Consider the following 26,732-nt stretch of genomic DNA (forward strand, 5'->3'; position numbering starts at 1 on the left):
AAAGTATTTTGTAATTTATGCAGAGGTGTGGAATATTGTGTTGTGTGACAGGTCGTGGCCTCGGATACTTTAAGCCTCTAGGAACAAGAATTGGTCCAGAGAAAAGGTGCATACGTTACCAACTATATTTGCTTTTTCAACATTTCACTATTCATTTCATTCACAGTTTTACACCGAAAGTAACTAAACCGGGAAAGTGGGAATCAATCAATGCGTCTGTCCGATCATCCGGTTATTGCACGAATAAAGTTCACCATCATTGAAGACGACTAAAATCATTACATCTAAAGAGAAATTCTTTCACGAACAGTCTTACTAGGCTCAGCTTTTATTAAACGTTGCCAAAACGGTCCGTGGAGTTAAATCAGTCAAATTTGACGCAAAAAGCATATCAATCAAATATAAATCTCTATTTCTATACTTATTGATTCGTGCCAAGTATGTCGTATCAAAACGGTCTTTCACGCAATACGACTTTTCTAAACAATTGAAAAAATTCCCAATTTTAAACTAAACTGAAAGTCCTTGTGGTCTCGAAAGAAATGTACTAACCGAAGCCATGAAGTTTCATATCAACGAGTCTAGGTATACCGTATACGTAATAACATGCGAAGAAAAAATAGAGCAGAGATGATGCACGAGAATGGGTATGGATGCTGGCTCAACCCACGGCGGACCCGAAGCCTTTGAAGCCGATGATCGGGATCGAACCAAACCCTAGAAGAACATCGCTTGCTTGGAATCCATCGACGAGAGCAGCAGGACTTGGTTGGATCGTTGATGATCGAGACTCATCTTCCTCCTCTTCACACTCAGCGACATCAGAACATGTTTCGTCGCCTCTAATAGCAGAAGCTCTGGCTGTTCGATCAGCCATAAACTTTGCCCTAATTCAAGGTTTCTCTTCACTCTCCATCTTCTCCGATGCAAAAGCTCTCGACACCATCAATCGCAAAGAAATGAAAACTGAGATCTTTGGGATACTCCAAGATATCTACCTCTCTGCACTTTCATTTATGTCGATCTCTTTTATTTCAATTCCAAGAGCAGCAAATGAAAAGGCTGACTCTATTGCTAAGCAGGCCTTATGGGCCTTGACATCTTCTTAATCTTTTATGAATGAAAAACCCAGTTTGAACAAAAGAAAAAAAGATGATGCACGAGAAATAACTGAAAATATATTTTAACATATGTTATGTTTCTACGTAAAAATCTTTATGTTCCCCATTTTTTGAAAGAAAAACCCCGAAACAATAATAAGAGTACCGCGAAACAATAAGAGTTTTTTCAAAAAAAAAAAAACAATAATAAGAGTATCAATGTTATTGCCTTTGTTCATTTTGGTTGATTTATCGAGAACATGAGAGAAAGCGAAAAAGAAAACGAACAGAAAAGAGAAAGAACAGTTCACATGAGTTTCGTGTGTCGGTGTCCATCGTAGACTGTGACACGAAGCTGACAACTTTGCAAGGCCACGAGAAACCACCACTACTCTCTAAACCCTAATTCTTTTTTCTCTTTTATTGTATCACCTTTAATCCCAATTTTTTTATAAAGTTTAATTAGTTCTTTCAAAATATTCCAGTGGTAGTTTTGTATCGGGAACTTTCTTTCATAGGTGTAATTGTATTTTTGGCACTTATCGACGTGGACAATATGGACAGATTTGTATGTATTTTAATCAGTTGGAACGATGTACCATGTGTTTACAACATATGCGACAATGAATGATCTGCTCTTACAGTTCCAGTCATATACTTTGAATAGTTTTAATTAGCATCGGTGAAATATATACTCGTTTTCTTGTCCGTTACGACCTGGGAACTCGAACCCGAGTATTGTATATTATAAATAACAGCATTGATACACGTAATGTATAACGTACTATTAGTATATGTATACCGGTTGGTTTAGTTAACCAGTTGGTTTAGTGGTTTAGTTTCCTTTTGCTTAAACCACCTATGTATAAATACACTACAGTGTATACTTTCTACGTTTAATGAGAAAGTTTATCTTCATCAGCTCCTTTCTTTAATATGGTATCAGAGCAAAAACTGATTCCTCCATTGATTCTGTTACTCGAGCTTTCATCATGAGTGTATCGATCTCGCATTATCTCTCCGATCTTTGCGTTCGATTCATCGTCTTCGTTCTCGAGTTTCTTGAATCTGTTTCATTGGTTCTCTGTATCGTAATCTTCCGCTTCTTCGATTGAGCTGTTTGGAGTTCGTTTTCGAGCTTTCTCTTGCTAGATCGTATCGTTTCTGTACCTGATCTTAGCGTCTTCAGCTCGATTTCAGCTTCTCATTCCTTTGCTTCCGCAACAATGGCGACTCTTGATCGTTCGACGACAGATTCTCGCTCAACTACGGATCACTATGAGAATCCGTATTACTTGCATAACTCTGATCATGCTGGTTTACAACTTGTTTCTGATCGATTGACCTCTGGATCTGAATTTCATTCATGGCGTAGATCTGTGCGAATGGCCTTGAATGTTCGTAACAAACTCGGGTTCATCGACGGAACGATCCCTAAACCGTTACCTACTGATCGTGATGCTGGTTCTTGGTCGAGGTGTAACGATATGGTAGCGACTTGGCTCATCAATTCTGTTTCCAAGAAGATTGGACAGAGTCTCTTATTCATGTCAACGGCTGAAGCTATTTGGACATATCTGCTATGTCGATTCAAACAAGATGATGCTCCACGAGTTTATGAAATCGAGCAGCGTCTTAGTTCGATTCAGCAAGGAGCTATGGATGTAAGCACTTATTACACTGAGCTTATGACCTTATGGGAAGAGTATAAGAACTATGTGGATTTGCCTGTTTGTACTTGTGGCCATTGTGAATGCAATGCAGCTATGCTTTGGGAACAGTTGCAGCAACGTAGTCGTGTGATGAAATTTCTTATGGGATTGAACGATGCTTATGAGCAGACCCGGCGCCATATCTTGATGTTGAAACCAATACCGAAGATTGATGAAGTTTTCAACATGATTTCTCAAGATGAGCGACAGAAGAATATCAAACCTTCTGTACCGGTGGAGTCTCCAGTTTTTCAAACTGCAGTTAACAATGAGATTGCTCCTTCTGGTTACTACAATGGTCCAGTGGAGAATGCTGCTTATGCTGCACAGTATCGTCCTCCTAACAAGATTGTTTGTACTCATTGTGGTCGTTCTGGTCACACTTATCAGAAATGTTACCGGTTGAATGGATATCCCCCGGGTCATAGGTTGCATAATCGTTCTGCTCCTGCTCAATCTTCTCAAGCTCGTGGACGTCCTCAGACATCTTCTGGTACACAGGGTTCTCAGAATTACTACCAGCAAAATGCTTCTGCAAATGCGGTTTCTGGTTCTCCTGCTATGGCTACTCCGACTTTGGACTTGAGCAAGTTCACAACGGAACAAGTTCAGTCATTGATAAGTCAACTCACGCGTCTTCCTGTGACTAATGCCACGTCTTCTGTGGATCCTTCACCGTCCTCTTTTCCCACTGCTACCATTACTGCACAAGGCTTTATGGATCCTCAATCTTCTTCTGGTACTGTCTCTTTTTCATTTCCTTCAACTAGCCTTCGTTACCAACAAAATACTCTCACTTTTCAACATCAATGTCTTTCCTCTCTGTCCAAAATCATTCCTAGTGATAGTTGGATACTTGATAGTGGTGCTACTACCCATGTTTGTTCGGATTTGACAATGTTTAGTGAGACTTTTCCTGTGCAGGGTGTGACAGTGTCGTTCCCAGATGGTACTAGTGTTGCTATCACTCACACAGGAACCATACGTATTAGTGACTCTTTGATTTTACATAATGTGTTACATGTTGCTTCATTTCGTTTCAACTTGATTAGTATCAGTTCTTTGTTGCAACATGGTAATTGTTCTGCTCACTTTTATCCTCATGATTGTTTTATCCAGGACCATACTCGGGACTTGATGATTGGTAAAGGTCTTCTTATCAACAATTTGTACATTCTTGCACCAGTAGAGTCTTCTCCTCGCACTGCTTTATGTGGCTCATTGATCGATGGCAATATTTGGCATCAACGTTTAGGTCATCCTTCTCTTGTCAAGATGCAGCATATTCCGGGTATTAATGTGTCTAAGTCGAGTCTAGATCATTGTCGTGTTTGTCCTATGGCTAAACAAAAGAATTTGCCTTTTGTTTCTCATAATCATTTGTCAAAATCTCCATTTGATTTGATTCATTTAGATACTTGGGGACCTTTCTCTGTTGAGTCTGTTGATGGTTATAGATATTTTTTAACAATAGTTGATGATTGTACTCGAGTTACATGGATTTATATGATGAGGAATAAAAGTGATGTTGGTTCAATTTTTCCTGCATTTCTTAAACATGTTCATACTCAATACAATGCGGTTGTTAAAATGATTCGAAGTGATAATGCACCTGAGTTGTATTTTACAAATTTGCTTAAAGATCATGGCATTGTTCATCAATTTTCTTGTGCTTATACTCCTCAGCAGAACTCTGTTGTGGAAAGAAAGCATCAACATCTTCTTAATGTTGCTAGAGCTCTTCTTTTTCAATCTAATGTTCCTCTTGCGTATTGGAGTGATTGCATTTTAACTGCAGTTTTTTTAATCAATCGTACTCCTTCTTTGCTTCTTAATAAGCTTTCACCATTTGAAGTTTTACAAAAGAAGAAACCAGATTATAATTTCTTGAGATCTTTTGGTTGCCTGTGCTATGCATCTACTTACATCAAAGATCGAACCAAATTTACTCCTCGTGCTACTCAATGTGTTTTTCTCGGTTACTCTTCTGGTTACAAAGGTTATAAAGTGTTAGACATGGATACAAATCAGATTTTTGTTTCACGCAATGTTACATTTCATGAGCAAATATTTCCTTACAAAACAATAACTGATCCTGTTCTCTCTGAATCTTTGTTTACGGAGACTATTTTACCTTTAGCTACTCCGGTTGGTTTAGATAATATGTCTCCTGTAGTTGTTCCCTCTCCTATTGTTCCTATTGTTGATGCATCTGTGATACCTGCAAGTGTTCCTTCTACTATGGTTCCTGTTACATCTTCACAACCTAGTACCACTTCTGGCTCAACGGATGCTGTTGCATCAAGTTCAGGACGAGTTGAACAACATGTTGGACGATCCAAACGACAAGGTAAACCTCCTAGCTATCTCTCTGACTATCACTGTTCTCTTTCCACAAATACTTCTTTTCCTTCTTTAGCCACTTTATCCAACTACCCCCTTTCTTCAGTCATTGACTATTCAAATTTGAAACCTTCCTATCAGTTTTTTGTCCTATCTTGCACTCTTGAGACAGAACCGAAGAATATTTTTGAGGCCTTGGCTGATCCTAGATGGAATGGTGCTGTGGGAGTTGAGATCACGGCTCTTGAAACCAAGAAGACCTGGTCAGTTGTTTCTTTACCTCCAGGAAAGCATGCGATTGGTTGCCGTTGGGTATTTACCATCAAATACAACCCGGATGGCACCATTGAGCGTTTGAAAGTTCGTCTTGTTGCCAAAGGTTACACACAGCTTGAGGGTGTTGATTATATTGACACGTTTTCGCCGGTGGCAAAACTCACTAGTGTGAAGTTCTTACTTGGTCTGGCTTCTGCTTTTGGTTGGACTTTGACGCAAATGGACGTCTCAAATGCTTTTCTTCATGGTGACTTGGATGAGGAGATCTATATGACTCTGCCTCAAGGTTATACACCTGCTGGAACTCTTCCTCCCAATCCTGTTTGTCGACTGCACAAGTCCTTATATGGCTTGAAACAAGCATCTCGCCAGTGGTACCAGTGTTTCTCAAACGTGATTCTCTCAGCTGGTTTCATTCAATCCCCTGGTGATAATACTCTCTTCATCAAGCAATCTGGTTCATCCTTCATTGCTCTGCTTGTGTATGTTGACGACATTATGATTGCGTCCAACAACGATGATGATCTACAAGCTCTTAAGTCGACCCTGCATAAGGCTTTTGTCATCAAAGATTTGGGAAGACCGAAGTTCTTTTTGGGTTTGGAGATTGCTCGCAACTCAACTGGCATATCTGTTTGTCAGAGGAAGTATGCTTTGGATATCTTGGAAGCTACATGCATGTTAGCTTGTAAGCCTAGCTCGATTCCAATGGATCCAACAGTCAAGCTTTCTCGTTCTACTGGCAAACCATTGGAGAACGTTACTCAGTACAGAGAGTTGATTGGTCGTCTCTTATATTTGACTATCACTCGTCCTGACATCACATTTGCTGTGAATAACCTGAGTCAATTTCTCTCTTGCCCGACTGATGTTCATCTCCAAGCAGCTTACAAGGTCTTGCGATACATCAAGTCGAATCCAGGTCAAGGTTTGCACTACTCTTCCAATACAGAGATTTGCCTAAACGCCTTTACTGATGCAGACTGGGCGACGTGTCCTGATTCTCGTCGATCCATTTCTGGTTACTGCGTTTATCTTGGTACATCTCTTATTGCTTGGAAGTCTAAGAAGCAACAAACTATTAGTCGGAGCAGCACGGAAGCCGAGTACAGAAGCATGGCTCTTGCTACTTGTGAACTGCTCTGGTTAGCTCAGCTCCTGCGGGATTTCAAGGTGAAGGTGACTGCTCCAGCAAAGCTATTTTGTGACAACAAGTCGGCAATGCACATCGCATCTAATCCCGTATTCCATGAACGCACGAAGCATGTTGAAGTCGACTGTCATACGGTGCGAGATCAGCTCAAGCGTGGCTTCCTCCGGCTGTTTCATGTTGCCTCTTCTAATCAGCATGCTGACATACTCACTAAGGCTTTACACCCTGGACCGTTTCACTCTCTTCTTGCTCGGATGTCAATTTCAAACCTCTTTACGCCTTCGTCTTAAGCGGTTTGAGGGGGGTGTATTAGTATATGTATACCGGTTGGTTTAGTTAACCAGTTGGTTTAGTGGTTTAGTTTCCTTTTGCTTAAACCACCTATGTATAAATACACTACAGTGTATACTTTCTACGTTTAATGAGAAAGTTTATCTTCATCAGCTCCTTTCTTTAATACGTACGTCTACACGTATGAACCTTTTATTTTAGTGGTGGTACCCATAGGCCATAACCCTTAACGTAACATCTTATGGCTTTGAATGCGTTAGGTGATGTCCGAACTTACCCAGCGTCGATGGCACGGCTATTGGCGACAGCGATGGCCAATACTTGTATCGCTTGCATGTGGATCTATTTTGAAACAATGTTTTAAACTTGTATTATGATATGGAAATTATGATATTTGTAGTAATATCCACGTCGATCTTATAATAGTCCTGGTTCAAAATACTGATAATCTAAATATACGAGGAGATAAAGTATAAAACAAAAACTATTCAATTGTTATTGTTATTCCAAACAGAAATATCTCTTTTTAAAAAGTAGTTAGTATGTGTTCCAACGATGATGTTACATTAATTTATGTAAAAATCCTGAAATGTAAATATATAAAAAGATTAAAAAGAATACTGGACTATATAGTTTTGAACTTAATCTTAACAGTTTCTCGTGGAGCCTACATGTGCCATAGTGAAGGAAATAATATAGCATAGAGGGATGGAGGGGGTGATGTAGCAGTTGTAAGGGGCAAGACTAGCTAAGCAAAAATTTTTTTTTTGTGTTACAAAAAAAAAAAAAAGCTAAGCAAATTTTTTCTGTTTCTTGTTAGAAACGTACAATACCTATAATCCCGTAATAGTTACAGGTTCTTCGTTATTAATTGAATAACGTCTACGTTGTTGGCTATTTTAAAAGTGTTATTTAGGTCTAGATGGTGACGAAATGAATAACATAAACAAAAAGATGAAAACAACAAGGAATAAAATAATAAAAATATTTATTTTCTATTGTTCTTTTCAGATTTAATAAAAAATAATTTTGTTTTATAATTCCTTAGATTAAAAAAGAACGAGAAGGAATATTGGGAAAAAAACTTCCTTATAAACGATGTCAACTTTAAACAATGAATTAACTATTTTCACTATATTTCTTTGATCACGAATTAGAACCTAAGTATTTTTGTTTATAAATAATTGATTTGTAAAGAAAGTGTTAAAAAGGTTCTTTTAAACACATGTGTTAATACTAGCATCATTAGTGTTACAAAACTCATATTAGTATATTATATATCAATATAATATCAATATTGTTAGTTTTGTTATGTTATACTATAATCTAATTTAAAGTTATAAAAAGTGTCTAAGCCAATGAAACAAAAGTACGTGTTACAAGAGTTTCTCAGTTGATTCTAGAGTTTCTGATCTCAGAAAATACATTTTATTTCCCCTCATACGTTTTCATTACTTTTCATTATTACATTCTTGTGGTACTTTTATCGAGAGTGCTCTAAATTAGAGTAAAAACCCCAAGATTGCGTTTAGGTTTGTAGTTATTTCACTCTTCTCTACGTTTAAAATATGTAACATGTTTTAGGTGTATCTCAGTTTAATTCCCGAGATTTAAATCATTAAATGGTGTGAAATTGAACCAATCGGCAAACACAAGAATTTGGTGAGAGAGGTGGTGTCATGATGCGTATGTGAAAGAAAAAGGTTGATCGACAGCGATGCAAGGCTTTTATGTGCAGCCGACTGTATAGTATATTAGTATTGTACTATTAATTTACAATTCACTCATTCACTTAACGTGACACGTACTCTAAAGGGAAACTTCGTAGATTAACACGGTTGTGTGCAAAAACCAGGAGCTTAGCTTAAATATTTAATTATCTTTTAGAACGATACAAATAAAAAAACTGTCGGGTCGGTATCGTTTTGTGCAAGGATTTTCAAAAGTATATAGGTTAATGTCTGCTCTCACCGCAAACCACGAAATATTCGAGATCCTCTCTGTCAGGGAAAACAAAAAAAAAGTCGAGATCCCCTAATTACAGTGATTTGTGACCATTGAAGTTGTCATCTGTTAGTTTTCCTGACGTCTATCAATATTCAATTTTCACCTGACTAAACTGATCAAGCTATATAGCATTCAAAGTTGGTAGCTTGATAGTATACCAGGCGATGACGTTAGATTAAATCGTGTTCCCTTTACTAATAAACTGAACAATGGCGACTAGAAATTCAACAAATCGTGTTTTATTTCAATCAAATGAATCGGTATATCAACTACACAAAATATTATTCATAAAATAAACAACACAAGATAACACATAAAAATACGGCAAAATTAATAGTGATCATTCATACGAACTCTCGATCTCGAGGTGAGAAAACAACCTATACCGTTCAAAAACCTATAGCATCTAATTTCTTTTTGGAACAATATACCATCTTTTTTTTTCTTTGTTCAAGGAACAATATACCATCTAGGCCTAATACCATCTAGTTATAAATCACAGAGCATCTATTAAAGATATTAATAAGATTTTACGTTTTATCATCCTTTTTCTTTGCAGTATAAAGTTATAAATTGATCTATGTGATTCTTAGATTTATATAAACTATCAAGTAATTTTTTTTTAAAGTTATCTTTGGAAATGTGAAACGAAGAAAATTGCACTAGTTATATTCTGGAATGTCTCGATCAACAAACGAGACAATGGAACAACTATACAAATGACCCACCTGCGTGTTCTCGATTAACAAACATCGTAACACGTTTATTGTGGTAAATTTTTAACAAAAAGTCTGCTTTAGATTTGACGTAGTTTAACAGAGTAACTTTGACTCGAAATATCTAATCAATATTGTATTTCTTGGCTTACATGCATTAGGGGTGGGCAAAATATCCGTAAATTTTGATTCGATTCGTTATTCGTTCCGATTCGATCCGAAAAATCCGAATATCCGTAACTTAACGAATCGAAGCAAATACTAAAATCCAATATCCGTCAAAGACGAAGCAAATCACAAATACTAATATTTTTAGAAACGGATATCCGATCCGATCCGTTATATACATATATATGTATACATGTTTATAAAATTATATAATATACATACTTTTATATCTTTATATAAGTATTATAATGTTTTATTCACTAAATTAATTATTTAGTTATTAAAAATTTTGAAAGTATGTAATTTTCTTATAAAAAAGTAATGAAATATTATTATTTTATTTCAGATTTTTCTTCTTTTTTTTTTTTTTTTTTTTTTTAATTTTTTATTATTTTTTACGGATCGAATCGGATATCCGAAAAAAATCGGATATTCGCGGATATCCGATGTTCCGGATATCCGAAGAGTTACGGATCGGATCGGATCGAAAAATCGAATATTCGTAAGACATGGATCGGATCACGGATATCCTTAAAATTCCGGATATCCGCTCCGTGCCCACCCCTAACATGCATTATTCTGCAAATGACATGATTCATTTACGTAACAAATAAATCATGAATTTATCATGAATATTCCTGAGAAAAATTACATATAGTGGGTAAATCTTCACTAGACATGTGACTTAGTCAAACCGAGCCAATTTTTTATGATTATCGGTTAACAGAAGTATTTTTGATAGTTATCGAGAAAAAAAGCTGTGTTACAAAAAAAAAAAAATTCGAGAAAAAAAGTTAGCCAATTTTGGTTATCAGTTAACACATTTTACTATACATGAGACTTTAATTAATCAAATCAAGCCACATATTCATTCGACATGTAAATCGTGATGCTCTTTTCTTTGTTTTGAGCGATACCCTTTAAATCTATTGGTAAATTTCTCTCGTACCCTGAACATTCGGTAAAAATCATCTGGTCTCGAACCTGAGACTTGCTTGCATCACGTGTACTTAATCACTGATCAGTAGGATGTATATCCGGTTTATGGAAGTACCCGGGATTTGATCCGTTTCGTTCAAATAACCAACTGTCCGATCCAATTTTATCGCCGGTCTGACTATTCTATTTTCGAATCGAATTTTTTTTAGATTTTTAACCGAACATCTTATTTGATCCGTTAAAATAAACAATTTTTATATAGTAAATAATTTAAAATAATATACATTATCATTATCTTTTACAAACATAAAAATATTTACTTTTAAATTTCTAATAACCGGTATAATAAATTTAGTAAATAAAAATACTTTCAAATTTATATAAAATATAATATTTATATAACATATGTATATATGTATATAATTGTTCAAATTAGATATCAATTCTTAAAAATATTAATATTTGTTATTTGATCATTTCTTGTGGAAATTACATATTAAAATTTATATAAACTATAATATTTATATAATGTGTATATATATTTATATATAATGGATCAAATCGGATATCAGTTTTTAAAAATATTAGTATTTTGTGGTTTGATTTTTTTTTTGTGGATATTGTATATTAACATTTTTGTTGTTTCTTAGAGCTATACATATCTGATTTTTTTGTTCTGATTGAACTGGTGACAAATCAAATCAAAATTTACAAATTTTTATTAGGCTCTACTAATCAGCAAGTTAGAGGTAAGACAACTGGCGACTATTGCTAACTAACTACTGGGCCATGGATGTGTGGAAGATGCAATGCATCGCAAACGTGTCGGCAAATTCAAGAGGTGGGGTTTTTGTGAGTTTTTGTCCTTTAATGGAGTGTTAATTTTTTCCTGTAACTGAATTTACTTTTATTTTATGAGGGGAATAAAAAAGAACACCTCCCAAGAATTAGGCGACACACAGTCGGATGATAACCGTGGTAGCAAACAAATGTCTCTAACTCGTTCAATATCTAAAACATACTTATAATATATATACAAAAGGGCATACATCTTAGAGATGGTTAAGAAAAAGTTGCAGAGTGAAAAATTAACACATGCTCCATCGATTTATTCGTGAAATAACCAAAAAAAAAAGGTTTTGTCGAAAGAAAGTAGAAAAATGGGGGAAAAAGTAGTGTAAAATTGATTAATTAGTTAGTTTTGGATTTTTGTATAGTTATTTATTGGATGCAAATTTCATTCCATTCCTATAGCATGTGTTTTATGTTTTTATTCACAAATATGAGCCATTTTCTCCATATTTTATTTTCTTACCATCCAAAAGCCAATCCATCAAAGAAACAAACTAGATAATAATTTTAATAGTCATATAATTTATTAATAATTCCAATTACCTTATATATATAATACATCTGTTGAAAATATTTTGTAACAGTACGAGATCACGTAATTTTAAGCCTAGTTACAAGAATCCACGGTTTGACGCATGAACATCAAAGGATATTATTCATTAAACATAATCAATAAAAACTGTTTGAATAAAAACTGTAAACAAGAACCTTGATTTTACAAACCAAGTCAACGTTTTTTTAGGTTTAGGTTTAATTAAAAAGAATTAATTTGCTAGGTCTTGCAAGGATTGATTGCACGCACTACCGCTAAACCAACATTTATTAAAATTAACTTTGGCATTCTTAATAGCTAACCCTAAGTTACTTTACCTGCCTATGAAAGAATACAATAGGAAAGTGCATTGAATTTAGTGTGTATCCTTTAATAATTATTATGTTTTTTGAATGATTATAAAAAATTAGTTTTGAAGTTCCATACATCTCAATAAAACAAAGTTCAAACTATGTTATATTAAATTTTTTAGAAGAGCATCTTTTTCTTCCGAAAATCGAACATGCAATCTTTATAATTTTGTACTAGGTGATCTAGTATTTATCTAATGGTTTTAATAGTAACTAGATTTTGACCCGCCCTTAAAGAGGGCGGGTATATTTTTTTTTGGAAAATTATTTTATATAATAAAAATTATGATTTTTTATAAATTATATATTTAACTTTTTATGAAATTTATCTTAAATTTACTTATATGACTTATTTTTTATTTTTAATATGACTAAATTTTAGAAGACTCTAAATAATTCTAACACATAATATGATTTTATTTATTTAAACGAAGTTAAACTTATTTTACACTGCTTTTTTAATTTAAATAAAATATTTTATCTTCAACACTTTTGTATTGAAATTTTCATTTGTGCGTTTCAAAACATTTTCTATAATTTTATTAAGTTTAGTCTATGTGATTTAGTTTTTATTTTAAATGAAACTATTTTCTAAAGTAGTTGAGATAATTGAGACTTGTATTATGATTTTGTTTATTTAATCATTTTTTATTTCAACTTGATTTTATTTTAAAGTTTCATTTAATAAATAATTTCAAATAATTAATAATGTGAAAGATTTTTTGGAAAGGTATGGTGCAAACATTTAGGAAATAAAATTTTCAAAAATGCTAAGAACTGCATTATATTAAATAATCTTTAATGTAATTGCAAAATAATGACTTTTGATTGGTTGCAAATAATGCTGGAAAAAAGGTACATGCAATTTTTGTAGTTACTTAGAAATTTCAGGGGCAGATTCATAAATAGTCGTTTGCTTTAATAGTATATATATATATATATATATATATAACTTATATATTTATTTATTTATTTAAGGACCACTTGGTATCATATATAAGAATATATCTATCTATAATTTGAAAGTACGGAATCGTTTTTTTTTTTGATAAAATTATTAACCCATTTGTTAGCTCACAATATAAATAAAAAATGTATTTGTAAGACCCGTTTGTATTTGATACATAAGTTGCTGACAAAAAAAAGAAAAAACAAATCTACTCATTAATTATAGATTCATTTTAGAAAGTCAAATTTATTTTAAAATTTTAAATATTGATTTTTAAATAATTTAAAATTTATGTAAAATTATAATTTAAGCGTATATATTTAGTAAATATATGTAATATTGATTTAGAAAATAATTATTTCTATGATCTTATAATATGTGTCAATATTATGAGTAGTGGTAATATTTTTTAAAATAGTTTGTTTAAAGTTTATAATTTATTTATTAAATGTGATCTTTGTATTTTAAAAAAAAATTAAAATAAACATTTATGTGGTTATTTAAATGATAATTCCAACATATATAAATATTTAAAATATTGAAATTTTCTTCACGTAGTTTTTAATTATAAATTAATTTCATATGATAAAATAATTTTAAGTTTGGAAAATAGATCAAAATAATTATACAACAAACAAATCAATCCTAAAACTAAGGGCTAGTTAAAATATGAGATTATATTGTTATTTAAGAAAGCTTAAAACTAAATATTGTTGAATTAAATATATTTCTTAGGATTAGTAGATTTGGTTAAAAATTTAATATATTGTTGGATTAAATAGATTTCTTTAGGATTTCTTTAGGACTGTTTTGTTGCCGATTTTGAGTATGGAATTTATAATAATAGATCACGGTGGAAAATTTGGAGAATTTGTATGATAATATTTGCCGTGTTTGATTTGTTATTTATATAGTTGTAATTGCTGGTAAATTTCTGAAATCACAAAAATATAAAAAATTAAGTTACATTTGGAAATGTATTTTAGGTATATACCTTATTGTAGATCTTTTAAGTTACAACCATATATTATTTATAATTTTCGATGATTTAAGTTGCTAAATTTAGTTGGATATTATACCAATGTTTATTTAGATTAATATATAATTTAAAAAAAAATCATCTGAAAAAGATATGTCAATGTAGTTGAGATTTTGTGACAGTGTTTGTTTAGATTAATATATTTAAAAAAAAACCTTTTGAAAAAAGATTTGCATTTGAAAAGCACGGAATAACTACAATATTAAATACATTTTCAATGAAACCATGAATATATATAAAATAGTGTATATTGTATTCACTATTTAGTACAACACTTATCTTTTTAATGAATATATAGTAGTGATACTATGTAAACAGCATGATTTTTTTTTCAACAGTTTACATAGGCTATGAGAAATATAAAGGAGATATGGAGAAAACCGCAATGAGATGAAGAGAAGAACCAGTGTGGGAGCTGAATGAATTCCACATATGCATCACTTTCACTTGTACCCTTCATTCAGTTTTGAAAGGATGAACAACACATAACATTCTGATTTCGAGATTGGAATCCATATTTTTTATCTCACGGTATAAAGATTTTAGATTTCGAATATATTTTCCGTGTATCATTAGCTATATATACATACTACTTGTAGCTGGCTAATTATTCGGATGAAAAAAACATTAATATCTGTCAATAATAGGTATATTCTAGGGATATACGATATGAGATATCTATTTAGTTAGAACAATATATTATTTTTGTTCAATTTAGATAAGAGGTAAAATTTTAGTTAGGATTTTTTCCCATTATGATTCCGTATAATATGAGATGCAGTTTTTAATTTGTTAATATTGTTATCTAATAAACTGACGTGACTTGATAATTTTTTTTTTTGAGGAATGCTAAATTTATTATGTAAATTCAAAACAATAAATAAAGTCATTGATATAAAAAACCTAGTTGGTTAAAAAAAAAAAAAAAACCTAGTTGGTTTTAGGGTTCATCTGCATAAGGTTGTTTGTTTAGTGTTGAATCCGTGCAACTATAACTCTGGCAATTATCTAAACATTTACAGTTTGATGGAAACTAATGATATTTGAGTGAAGCTCCTGTTTTTTTTGCTTACGTAATGTTTATGATACAGAGAAAGATGGTTATTGATGTTGTAAAGTTAATTTCATTATATATTTAATAATAGCCACAAGATAGGATAAATATATATATGTATAGACTAATAACGTTTTCTATAACGTAACCATTTCCGAAAAGAGTGGACAAAATAAAGGAAACAGATACACTCACGATTTCTTAAAAAAATAAAACAAACATTTAATCAAAAGCATATGTTAAATATATTCAATGGCATTGCTTTGTAAATAATTTTGAAATAGAAGGGCACCTCAAAAAAGGGCCTTCTGTTTTAATAGTATTGATTTATAACTTTCGCGGTTAGCATCTCAAGTGAAAAACTAACTCTTATATTTGTCGGTTTCCCTCGAATAATCTCCATCCTTCAGTATCAATATATGATATGGATTAAGCGATATAATGGAATTTTCCTCCCAAACATGATAATGCAATTACAAGAAACGTGTATTTCCAGTTCTCTTGACAGATACATCACACATGCACGGCGACGACTTACCAATACACATCAGAACATTTATGTGTTCCTTTGGCTTTTTAAATGGCTTATAATTGATTGTCGTTTTCTTCTTTCTAGAATACGATGTTAATTTGTATCAAAACTGTTGAATATATAATGTTTGTCGACTTAATAATAACATGCACCCGTGTCATTATCTCTGCTGGAGATGATCACGATCATGACTATTATATTAGAATTTCCCGGTTTAATTACCATTTCTACGAAACTATAATATTACATGTTCAGACTTGGGGAGATTAGGAGTTCGGTTCGTAATTCGAAACTATAATATTGCATCTACTAGTGTTCAAAACTCTTCGCTTGATATATGTATGCTTTGCTAACTTAGATTATAACTCGTATTTTTAAAAAGGTATATATGAAAATAGGGAATATATCTTCAGTTTTTGTCACTATGTAAAATATCTTTTTAAAATACTAATATTTACTTCCCCCAAAACACATAATACTGAAATTTCTCATCATCTCAGAATAAACACAATCAGATTGCTAACATGAATCTACTTTTAGCAATATTAGTCATTCTAACTTATTTTTTGGACAAATATTAATCATTCAACTTTTTTGAGCAAATATTAGTCATTAATCAAACATGGCCGTCTCAAATTTTATTAAAGCCATATTCAAACAAATATTATCTATATATTTAATGATATAATGAAATATTTTCAAAAATTAATAGTTTTATCTACATATATTTGAGGTTTCTTTTCAAATTATAAACTATAAATGTAAAAATATATATAAAATTTGAAATTATAATCAAGTTTATGTATTTATTTTTAGATTCGGATCATGTTCGACCGTTCTATTAACACCTGCTATTAGACGGCCTGCATTCAAATATGGTTGCTTGGTTAGACCAACCATCGTTGGTTTAAATTTTCGAAGTTCATAGTTTCATGGTAACCTAAAGATAACGTTCCAACAGATTTGGTTATACACTTTCTATAATTTTCAAAGTCATTGTATATTTCTATAAGAATTCACTTTGTCAGCGCATTTTTCATTCCAACGAGAAAATTATTTAGAAAAAGCGATATTTGATATCATTTTGAATTTAAATTTTAAATTGCTAAACCATATTTGACTAGAAATTTATTTTCTTGAACACTAACGACTTTAACCTGTCTTGTTTCTAAAACTTACTATACAATGACTTAATTGTGCTAATATATCAGCAATACATTATATATTATATATAAAATGCTATGTTTTTTTTACAAATTTTGTTTCTTGTTTACATCTAATTTTTTTTTCTTGTTTACATCTAAATTAAAGCCTATGGTTATGGATAACACGAAAAATAAAACTTGACGTCAATTATCTGTTACAGTAGTTGTACTGTATGTGGTTGTTTTTATTCCCTTACATTATCAATGGCGTAAGCTATTCAAGAACAGAATAATTGGTAAATCGGCCAACGTTTGACTAAGAAAATTACAATTACTTCATAAATAGAACGACAGAAAAATAGTGGTAAAAATAGGAAAGATGTCATATTACTCAGGCAAACCATATGACTCAACTGACCAATTCAGACTAAACAATAAATTTTAAAGCAGAGAAAATTAAATAATAAAATGAAAACAGTGCCCTGCCATAATTCCACTTGGACACGAATCCTTTTCACATTATCGGAAAAACCAAGAAATAATCAATTAAGTAAAAGAAAAAAAACCAAATAAAGACAAAACGGCTCTGGCAAAAATCTCTGACCTTGGAAGATAAAAGATAGTTCAGTCACATAATCAGCATGCGAACGTCGTTTCTTTAGTGCTAATACTAAAAATTAAGAAAAAAAATTGAACTTTCCGTTACAAAAAAAAAAAAGAAAAAAAATTGAACTTTAATTATCTCTATATAATAGTCTCAGATAAATATCAACCTAACAAAGTCTCCTGTCTCTCTCTCTCTCTTTTTTCAAGTTTGTCAGTTACTTTACTCCGTTCATCTTTTGCTTACTTTTCTTCGATTCTCATCAATACAAATCGACAGGTATATATTTATAAGGTGGTCTTGTGCAGAGGTTACATGCATTGTATTGAAAAACCAAAGTTTACTTCCCGAGAAACTTTTTGATAATCAAGAAAGATCGTTTCTACTCCTCTCTCTCTCTCTCTCTCTCTCTCTCTCTCTCTCTCTCTCTCTCTCTTATTCAAAGCTTGAAGCTTTTCTTCTGTTATCTCGGCGGGGAAAAAGATGGCGATACAAGCGCAGTTGAGTTACAACGCGAACCAAATCGGGTCAGAGTTTTCGTTGATCAACAGCAATAGCAGAATCGGGATGGATGAGTTGTATATGAAAAATAACAATCTCCAGACGCAGAAAGCTCTCAGCCAACATGCTCTGTTTCATCACCAACACCAACAGTCTCGTTCTCAGAGCGTTTTAGACGTTCACATGGAGAAACAGAGGCAAGAGATCGACCAGTTCATCAGAATACAGGTTCGTAACCTAAAAGATTCGATTTTGAAAACATGGGCACTGATAAAGTTTCCATCTTTTAATTTGCAGAGCGAGAGGTTGAGATACGTATTGCAAGAACAGAGCAAGCAAGAGACAGAGACGTTGCTGAGGCAAATGGAAGCGAAAGCTTTGGTTTTGATGGCGCACAAGGAAGAAGAGATGTCGAAAGCGTTGAGCAAGAACATGGAGCTCGAGGATCTGCTGAGGAGAATGGAGACGGAGAACCAAACGTGGCAGAGGATGGCTCGCGAGAACGAAGCGATGGTCGCGGCGCTTAACTCGACGCTAGAACAGGTCCGAGAGAGAGCCGTGACGTGTCACGACGACGAAACGGCGGAGGACGAAGGGTCGTGCTGCGGAGGAGATGATAGTTTTCCGGCGAAGAAGAGTTCTTGCTTGAACTGTGGGTCAAATGGAGAGACGAGAGTGCTGTTTCTGCCGTGTAGGCATCTCTGTTGCTGCACGAGTTGCGAGGCTGGCCTTGTTCTTTGTCCCATCTGTAGCACTCCCAAGAAGAACAGTATCGAGGCCTTGATTTTCTAGGGGAAGTGAAACTGGTTTCCCGAGAAAATTGGTGTGATCGGTGGAGAAGCCTTTTTAGTCCGGTGAACGGAGAGGTTTTTTACACCGGGGAGCTGACGTGGCAGGATAGTATGGTGCTTTTTCTAGAAGTTTAGGGGGGTAAAATGGAAAGTTAGATTAGGAGGGAATTTAAGAATTAGGAAAAGGTTTATCAAGAAGTAAATTTCTGATTAGGGTTTATTTTTTTCTTTTGTTTGTTTGTTGATTTGTTTCTTTTGCGTCCAATGGAAATATGGAATCCAGCTGGATTTTGATGAACATAATCCATATATTTTCCTTCTATATATAATGAATTGTTGAATTCAACTCTGATGTGCTTCATTTTATTTTATCAAATCTTTTTAAAGATTTTTCCTGGATTTTGATGAACATAATCCATATAGTTTCCTTCTATATAATGAATTTTTGAATTCATTTCTTATGTGATTCATTTTGTTTCATCAAATCTTTTTAATTTTTTTTCTGGATTTTAATGAACATAATCCCTACATTTTCCTTCTATCTAATGAATTTTTGAATTCAACTCTTATGTGCTTCATTTTTTTCATCAAATCTTTTTTAAAAAGAATATTTTCACATATATTACTTTTGCATCCAATGGAAATATGAAATCCAGCTGGATTTTGATGGACATAAAATCCATATATTTTCATTATATATAATGAATATTTGAATTCATTTCTTATGTGATTCATTTTGTTTCATCAAATCTTCAAAAAAAATCTTTTACATATATTAGTATTTGCTTATTTTCCATGTTTTATTTTTATAATTTTTTAAACATTTTCCAGATAAAATGCTTCCGCATAATTATCATTAAATATGTATAAATATTTGTTCATTAAATATGTATTCAACTTATTAAGTATTTCTAATTAGTATTTTTAATAGAATGTACTGTTTTCGTGAAACCAACAAAAGAACTAAAACAAACGAATTTGAGTAAAAATAGAGAAAAGAGGTGGGAGTAGAGTCCGTAGACACGCGTATTGGAAGAAGCTGGAGGCATTTTTGGGTGGCTCAAGAATCAATACACCATAGTCCAGTGACAAGAGAGCAGAAAGTTGAAAGTGGGGGAAAATCACAATTTGGCCTGCCATATGACTGAGTCCTCGCGCTTTCCTAAACAGAAACACTTGAGAGCCTTCTTCCAATATGGTTTCTCGATCTTTGTTTGGACATATCTGCGCTACCTATGTTTTCTAGAAAACGTAATCTAGTCAAAATGTATAGGCTGTACTATTACACATACTATTAACAATCTGTCAATAAATAACGCAGTAAGATTATTATCAATCTTTTTTTACTCAAAAAGTTTTTCAATAGACACTCAAGCTGGAGATTTTTTTTTTTTTTTAATATCTATTATTATAAAGAAAAGGTGTCTCTCTTCTCATAGAGCCACGTCATCAAATACTCTCTTCTGCATGTGACACCTGTCCCACCATCTTAAACACTGCGTTTCATTAACTTCATTCTACGAGATACGTGGGCTTCGTTATGTGTTGTTAGTGCTCGATAATGTCCACATAGAATCTAGCCCCTTATTGATAATTTAGGGTTCATCAATATCTACGATCTCTGCCATCAGAGAGGCTGAGGTCGGCGTGACGATTCCGTTCGTTGGGGTTTAGATCACGTCCTTTCACCTTCGTTCCATCCATCGAAACGAGACAGTTTCCAGATCGCATTAAACATGTTCCTAACTACCATAGCCACGAACTATGTGTGTGAATCTTCTTAGAGGCGGTATTTCTAAGAGTATAAAAAGGTATGATTTCCTCCTCTCAATACCAATCTCTCTAATATGGTTTTCTTCCTCTTTGTCTCACTCCTCCGAGGGTTTCTGTGAGATTCTGAGTTCCCGTGTGGTTGTTCAGAATTGTAACTGTTTTGTATCTGACCGCAGAATTCAAAGCTAGATACAACGTGTTAGGCTGTTCCAGGATGCAAATAGGTCTTGAATTGATTCATCTCGGCGGCGGCAGTTTCGGCAACTAACGATGCTAACTCTCGAGAACGCCGGTGGTTTCACGTCGTTGCTTGAGCCTCCACTTGCCGTCATTGTATTTTCAAGTACTGCCCTTACGGAATTTTTTTTGATATCTCCACCGCCGCTTCACCATTACGGAACATTGACTAGCCCAAAACAATCGGTCTCGCAAGAGAATAGAACTCAACAAAAAGGTGAGACACAAGTTATGTTTTGTTGACATTTGATTAAGCCAGTGATTGATGAATCCTTGACGTTATTTATAGGCTAAAAGCTTAACAAAGACGAAGAACAAAGCTCGGAAGAGAACGAGAAGCTTTCATATGTTCATGTTAGAGTTCGCTGTGGTGAAGCAACAGATAGCCATAGCAGAACGAGTAACTTTGCATCTCACATATTTGCACAACTTTTCTTTTTTGATTTTAATCAGTGGATTAATTGCTAATTCATTACTAATTTTCAGATTATAGGCAAGAAGGGAGAAAATTAATACACGGATGAAGCTGCTATAGGAACTGGTTCCAGGCTGTGATAAGGTTTGTCTCTGAGATAATGACTTGCGATCAATATGCTAATTAATCTTAATATCTTCGATTATGCTTAACGACAGGATATTTTTCTAAATAGATTCACCTAAAGATAAGAATATTGAATAGTTTTGATGATATAGTTTGTTTTTGTTAAATAATCAACACAAAAAGTGGATTGCTTAATCGCTTTTTATGAAGAAGAGTGGTTTCTGGTTTGCCAAAGTGGCCTTAAAGGTCTTAACTTTATTATTTCTGTGTTGGGAGAAGTATCCTCACAGGAAAAATTCTGGCTTGAAATCAGAATGCAGCCTTACTCAAGAAGATAGTAATAAAAGTTCCGGAAATGACTTGAGAGACAAAGACGATTTGAGTAGGGATAGATTATCTTTTCGCACATACTCTGTTTTTTCTGTAAAACAAACCTAGCAATGCCTAAGTAGAGCGGCCATTGTTTCTGCAGTTGCCTTCAAAAGTGATGAAGCAGACAATGCAGAAGAAGAAAACAATGATATCTTCTATGATTCCGAAAGTGACCATGTTTTTTGTTTTTCTTTTTTTTTTAGTTTTGAGCCTCTGTTTCTATATCTGATAGAAAATTCCTTTATGAGATTCAGGGAGTTTAGAGACATTGATGACTCTGAGTGACACTTCTGGATTGTTTGGAAGGTCTCAACTTCTCGGATGGGGCTAATTTGTAATTCTCTTTTTTTGTTTTGTTTTTATGCTACAACTAACGTGTAATTCTCAATCTCTCAAACCTTCGTATGCTTTTATCAAGGAAACACAAGAAACTAGAAAATCATGGAAATTGCCTTTTTGTTATATTCTGCTCATTAACTAATAATTGTTGTCTAAAACTTTGGTCAAGCCCATCCATGAAGAACACTTTGGTAACTAATAACTTTGGTTAGAGATATAAAAAGATTGACAAATCACAGTGACTACCAAACAGATAAATAACTTGAATGTTATGTGGCATATTACAGGAGAACAAGATCAACAGCTACATGTCACCCGAACAACATTTAAACTGGATTGGACTCATGCGACCAATATATAGTTGAGCAACATATGCCACCGTATGGTGTCCGTATACCTTTTATAATTTCTTGATAAAATTTCAAACATGATTTCTTTATTTACACGTTTCAAACATTACTTTAACTTCTTCCCAATTATGAACCCGAATTTGAAGTTGTGAATTAAATGTTAATATAGTTGTATTGACAAAAAAAGTTGTAACGTGGGAAAATCCAAAATTTAATACAACCTTCCTACTTAAAATTATGTTACATAGGCACGCAAAATGCATTACACAACTCGACGAAAAACAGAATGCAACATCACCATAATTCTACGAACCTCAATATAAATAAATTAAGAAAAACTGCCAAAACGAAGAAAAAAAAGCAGTATGGTTGTTCCGTTAGTATAATATCATCTTTTAATTGTTTCTTTAGTATAATTTCTTTTATAATCTCAAAACTAACTCTTAATTAATCAAACTAAGCACATTAAACACAAGCTAAAAGTTTAATTGAATTTTAAAAATAAAAGGAATTTTTTTCTAAAACGTTAAAATTTTTATTTTTATTTTTTCTTACTTTTTAGTAAAAATAATTTTTTTACAAACATCTTAAACTTTTTATAAAAGTAAAATTTGTTAAACGTTTTTTATAATGTTTATTTAACGTTTTTATTATAATTTTTTTATAAAGTTTACAAATTTTATTTTTATTAAAAATTTATTAAAAAAATTTACAAAGTCTTATTTCATTAAAAATGTTTTACAAATTTTATTTTTATTTTTATGCAAACATTTTTAAAAAGTTAAAATTAAAATTTCATTTTTCCATTAAAAAGAAAAAACTTTTGGACAAGGTAAATCGACCTATACACGTTTTAGGGAAGTTAGAATATAACAAATATTTTTAAAAATATTTTTTAACTGAAATATCATAATTTTCGCCAAAATCAAAATTTTTTATCCGTAGAAGACACTTTCTACACATCCTAGAACCAAAAAAAAAAATCTCACAAGCAGATTTTACCTCATTAAAATTTCCCAATAAATTAACTGTATAGTAACCATTTAAAAAAAATTATCAACATATCCCGCGCGAAGCGCGGGTTTTTCCTAGTAATATTTATATATAATTTCTTCCCAAAAGGGACGTCGGAAGGTACATCCCCGGTGTTAAAAAAGGAGAAACGGCCAACGCTAAGTTACAATACAGAGCAGCAAAAATCTAAGAACAACAACTCAATCTATCAAGACAGATCAGAGCAGAGAAAGAGAAAGGGTGATGGGAAAGAAAACTCGGAAGCGTACGCTTCCGAGTCCGGTCAAGCTGGAGATCTTGTGCATCACTACTTGATTAACTTACAATGGAATAACTTGCAACCTATGTGATATTTAGTTATGAATGCCAACTGTGATAGATTTTTTTCCTAACCTTGATAGATTTTTGTTTATGAATGCCAACTGGTGTATTTCAAATGCAAAATTAATTGCATGTACTGTTATGTTTTAGAATTCAGAGAGAGAGAGAGAGAGAGAGAGAGTGAGTATTGCACTAAAAAGATTCTTCAGTTTGTGTATATATATTTATAGCTTATCACTTTTTGCTCATCACTTCTCAGTTGGAGAAACTATATAGAATTTAACATTAGAACAACTAAATTATACTAGTAGAGCTCAGCGGCCTTTATCTAGGGTTGCAGCAACATATACTTTTGTAGCCTCGTAGTTTGTAGCGTGTTTCGTGCCATTGGCTTTGCTAATACTCCTTATAGACTCATCAATGGGTAAGGCCCAAATTAGCCGCCTGCCTTTAGACTATTTGTTGAAAACTGAAAAGCCACAAACCTAATTAATATCCGTAAACTGTAATCCCAATTCTTCAAGTTTTGGTGCCAGTTTTACTTTCCTCAAATCTCACAGAGACAAGATTGTGTGACAAATTGCCTATGGCTCGGCCCATTGGTTTCATAGTTGTTGGACCGGCTCCACCACACTCATGCACTCGTTGATGTTCCATAATGTTTTGCTACGACTTCTTCTTGACAACATGGGAGCACAACATTTTCATATTTTCTCTAGCCAGTCCAGTAGACAATAGGAAATAGTAAATTACAAAGAACAGCTAAGTAACTCTTTTAACTATAGTTTTAATTTTAAACTAACTATGACACTTACATAGTTACATCCCTCCACTACTCTACTGAACCTACAAGATTCAAGATCTCATTCCTCGATCATTCCAAATTAAAATAGCTATTTTAATGTGCGTGTTGCCTTTGTGTTCAGCCTACTTTTGTTTTTTTAATAAATATATAGATGTATTCTAGCTGCTGAACTCTTCGTAATTAATTTTGTATAACATACGTGTTGTTTGTTATCGTCGTAGAAATATCTATCTTATTAAAACAGAAACATTCTGTTGGACCTAACATTTATTTTGTAAGTTTTTAAATTAAATACACCTTTATACTTTATAGTTAAACTTACATTAAATCATTAATGTTTTTTTCTTTATATTACTATCTATGTTTCCAAACAATATATTTATTTCTATATACTACTATCAATGTTTCCAAACAATATATTTTTTATACTACTATCAATGTTTCCAAACAATACAATAATTAATCTTAGTTATGTTATATCTATCATTTTCTTTTTAAAATTTTGTAGAAACATCATAATTTCATAAATTTTAAAATAATAAACTTTAAAATTTGGAGTATAAGATTACAAATTATGAAATTGTTACAATATAAATCAAATTAGATTACATATCGGTCATCCAACAGTTCAATCGGTTAATCTCGGGTTTTAGTAATTTTTTTAATATGAATATTTTAAAAACCTAAATTGAATTGTCAGATCTCCGAATTAACCGATATAATCACAATCGGGTTGAATTTAAAAACACTGATTTAAATGCAAAAATATTTTCAATATACACTTTTAAAAATTACCAAAATATTTGTTAAGTTATTAGTGAAATTTTTCATCGTAAAATATTCCGCGCTTCCAAAGCGCGGGTCAAGATCTAGTAATTCTTAAAACCTGTGACATGTGCGGCCGATGTGTGGCCACTGCTCGTATAGTTGCGAATAAAAGTAGATTTAGAAAATACAAATAATTGAGGTATTGTTTTGCAATTATCCAAAACGTTAATGTTATAGATAGTTATTATGCTCACGTATTTCATATTTGGCCACGTAGAAGCTTTTATAAGCTCATAAAACATTTCGATTTTTGACTTACGACTGCATCACTATATGGTACGCAACGCACGTACGTATATACACATAAATATCAAATTAGATCATTCTTAGTGGATATCATATCAAAAGTAAACGAATTAGATATTGAAATTGTAAACTGGATAACTATGGTATGTAGGTAGGCAAAAAAATCATATTAAGGAAAGAAAAAGTGGTTGCGTCGTGGATTCCATATCTCCGTGCTTTACTTTTTCTTTTGTTAGGCGGAAGATTTGACATTTCCAAACAAATATATATGTATACTATATACTTTTCATCATATCGTTTATTGGTCTGAGTCGTCAGACCAAGTAAAATACATACGATGGAATGGGCTAGACCATAGGTTTTTGGAACTATATGATAATACATTTGATCACTATATCAATGTGCTCCTTTTATGTAATAAAGTTAGAGGTCACTGTATGCAGACTGACTATGTGTATAGTATGCTTTTGTAATATCGTGCATTGGTCTGGAAGTAAATTACAAATTTGTCTAGCATATGATGGAACCGTAGACCATGGGGGTTTTGGAACTTTTATGATATACATTTGATCACTATATCAAAATGCCTTCATTTGTATATAATAAAGTTAGATCTAGCTTTGGCATATGTAAAAAAATAATAACGCAAGCATATATGTTAGGTAAGTCAGCTTTTTTAACATTACTTCCTAAACTATCGAATATTCGAAATTTTCTATATTTTCTATTTATGTAAAGATCAGTATGTGATTCCGTGATTTATTTCCTATTTTTAATTGAAATAAAAAAATAATAATTACTTTTTTGAAAAAAACGTATATCCATTTAACA

At 32.6% G+C, this 26,732-nt stretch overlaps 2 protein-coding genes and 1 long non-coding RNA gene across 7 annotated transcripts; all 3 read left to right on the top strand.

The window, feature by feature from the left end:
* Window positions 1–653: 653 nt before the first annotated feature.
* Window positions 654–1,109, top strand: LOC108839579 (uncharacterized). Its single transcript, XM_018612330.1, has one exon. It carries the CDS (start codon window positions 654–656, stop codon window positions 1,107–1,109), a length of 456 nt encoding a protein of 151 aa, XP_018467832.1.
* Window positions 1,110–17,962: 16,853 nt separating this feature from the next.
* LOC108823505 (probable BOI-related E3 ubiquitin-protein ligase 2) lies at window positions 17,963–19,424 on the top strand. The gene is made up of 2 exons (XM_018596732.2): window positions 17,963–18,512; window positions 18,582–19,424. The coding sequence occupies exons 1-2, from the start codon at window positions 18,267–18,269 to the stop codon at window positions 19,074–19,076; spliced, it is 741 nt and encodes a 246-aa protein (XP_018452234.1). The 5' UTR covers window positions 17,963–18,266; the 3' UTR covers window positions 19,077–19,424.
* A 1,188-nt stretch (window positions 19,425–20,612) lies between these two features.
* LOC108860332 (uncharacterized) lies at window positions 20,613–22,440 on the top strand. Of its 5 annotated transcripts, none has more exons than XR_008942783.1 (5): window positions 20,613–20,886; window positions 21,025–21,302; window positions 21,375–21,485; window positions 21,572–22,008; window positions 22,099–22,440. It is a non-coding gene; the product is annotated as an uncharacterized LOC108860332 (long non-coding RNA). The 5 variants fall into 5 exon arrangements; XR_008942785.1 differs by having other exon boundaries at window positions 20,617–20,886; window positions 21,572–21,644; window positions 21,917–22,440; XR_008942784.1 differs by having other exon boundaries at window positions 20,618–20,886; window positions 21,572–21,644; window positions 21,906–22,440.
* Window positions 22,441–26,732: the final 4,292 nt, after the last annotated feature.

Source organism: Raphanus sativus, chromosome 2 (assembly GCF_000801105.2).
Source record: "Raphanus sativus cultivar WK10039 chromosome 2, ASM80110v3, whole genome shotgun sequence".
NCBI classification, from domain to species: domain Eukaryota; kingdom Viridiplantae; phylum Streptophyta; class Magnoliopsida; order Brassicales; family Brassicaceae; genus Raphanus; species Raphanus sativus.

What these genes read in the sequence shown, in the direction of transcription:
- LOC108839579 (XM_018612330.1), top strand. Translation starts at nt 654, where the DNA reads ATGCTGGCTCAACCCACGGCGGACCCGAAGCCTTTGAAGCCGATGATC.
- LOC108823505 (XM_018596732.2), top strand. Translation starts at nt 18,267, where the DNA reads ATGGCGATACAAGCGCAGTTGAGTTACAACGCGAACCAAATCGGGTCA. An exon ending in ACCAGTTCATCAGAATACAG is followed by an intron (nt 18,513 to 18,581) that starts GTTCGTAACCTA and finishes TTTAATTTGCAG; the next exon opens with AGCGAGAGGTTGAGATACGT.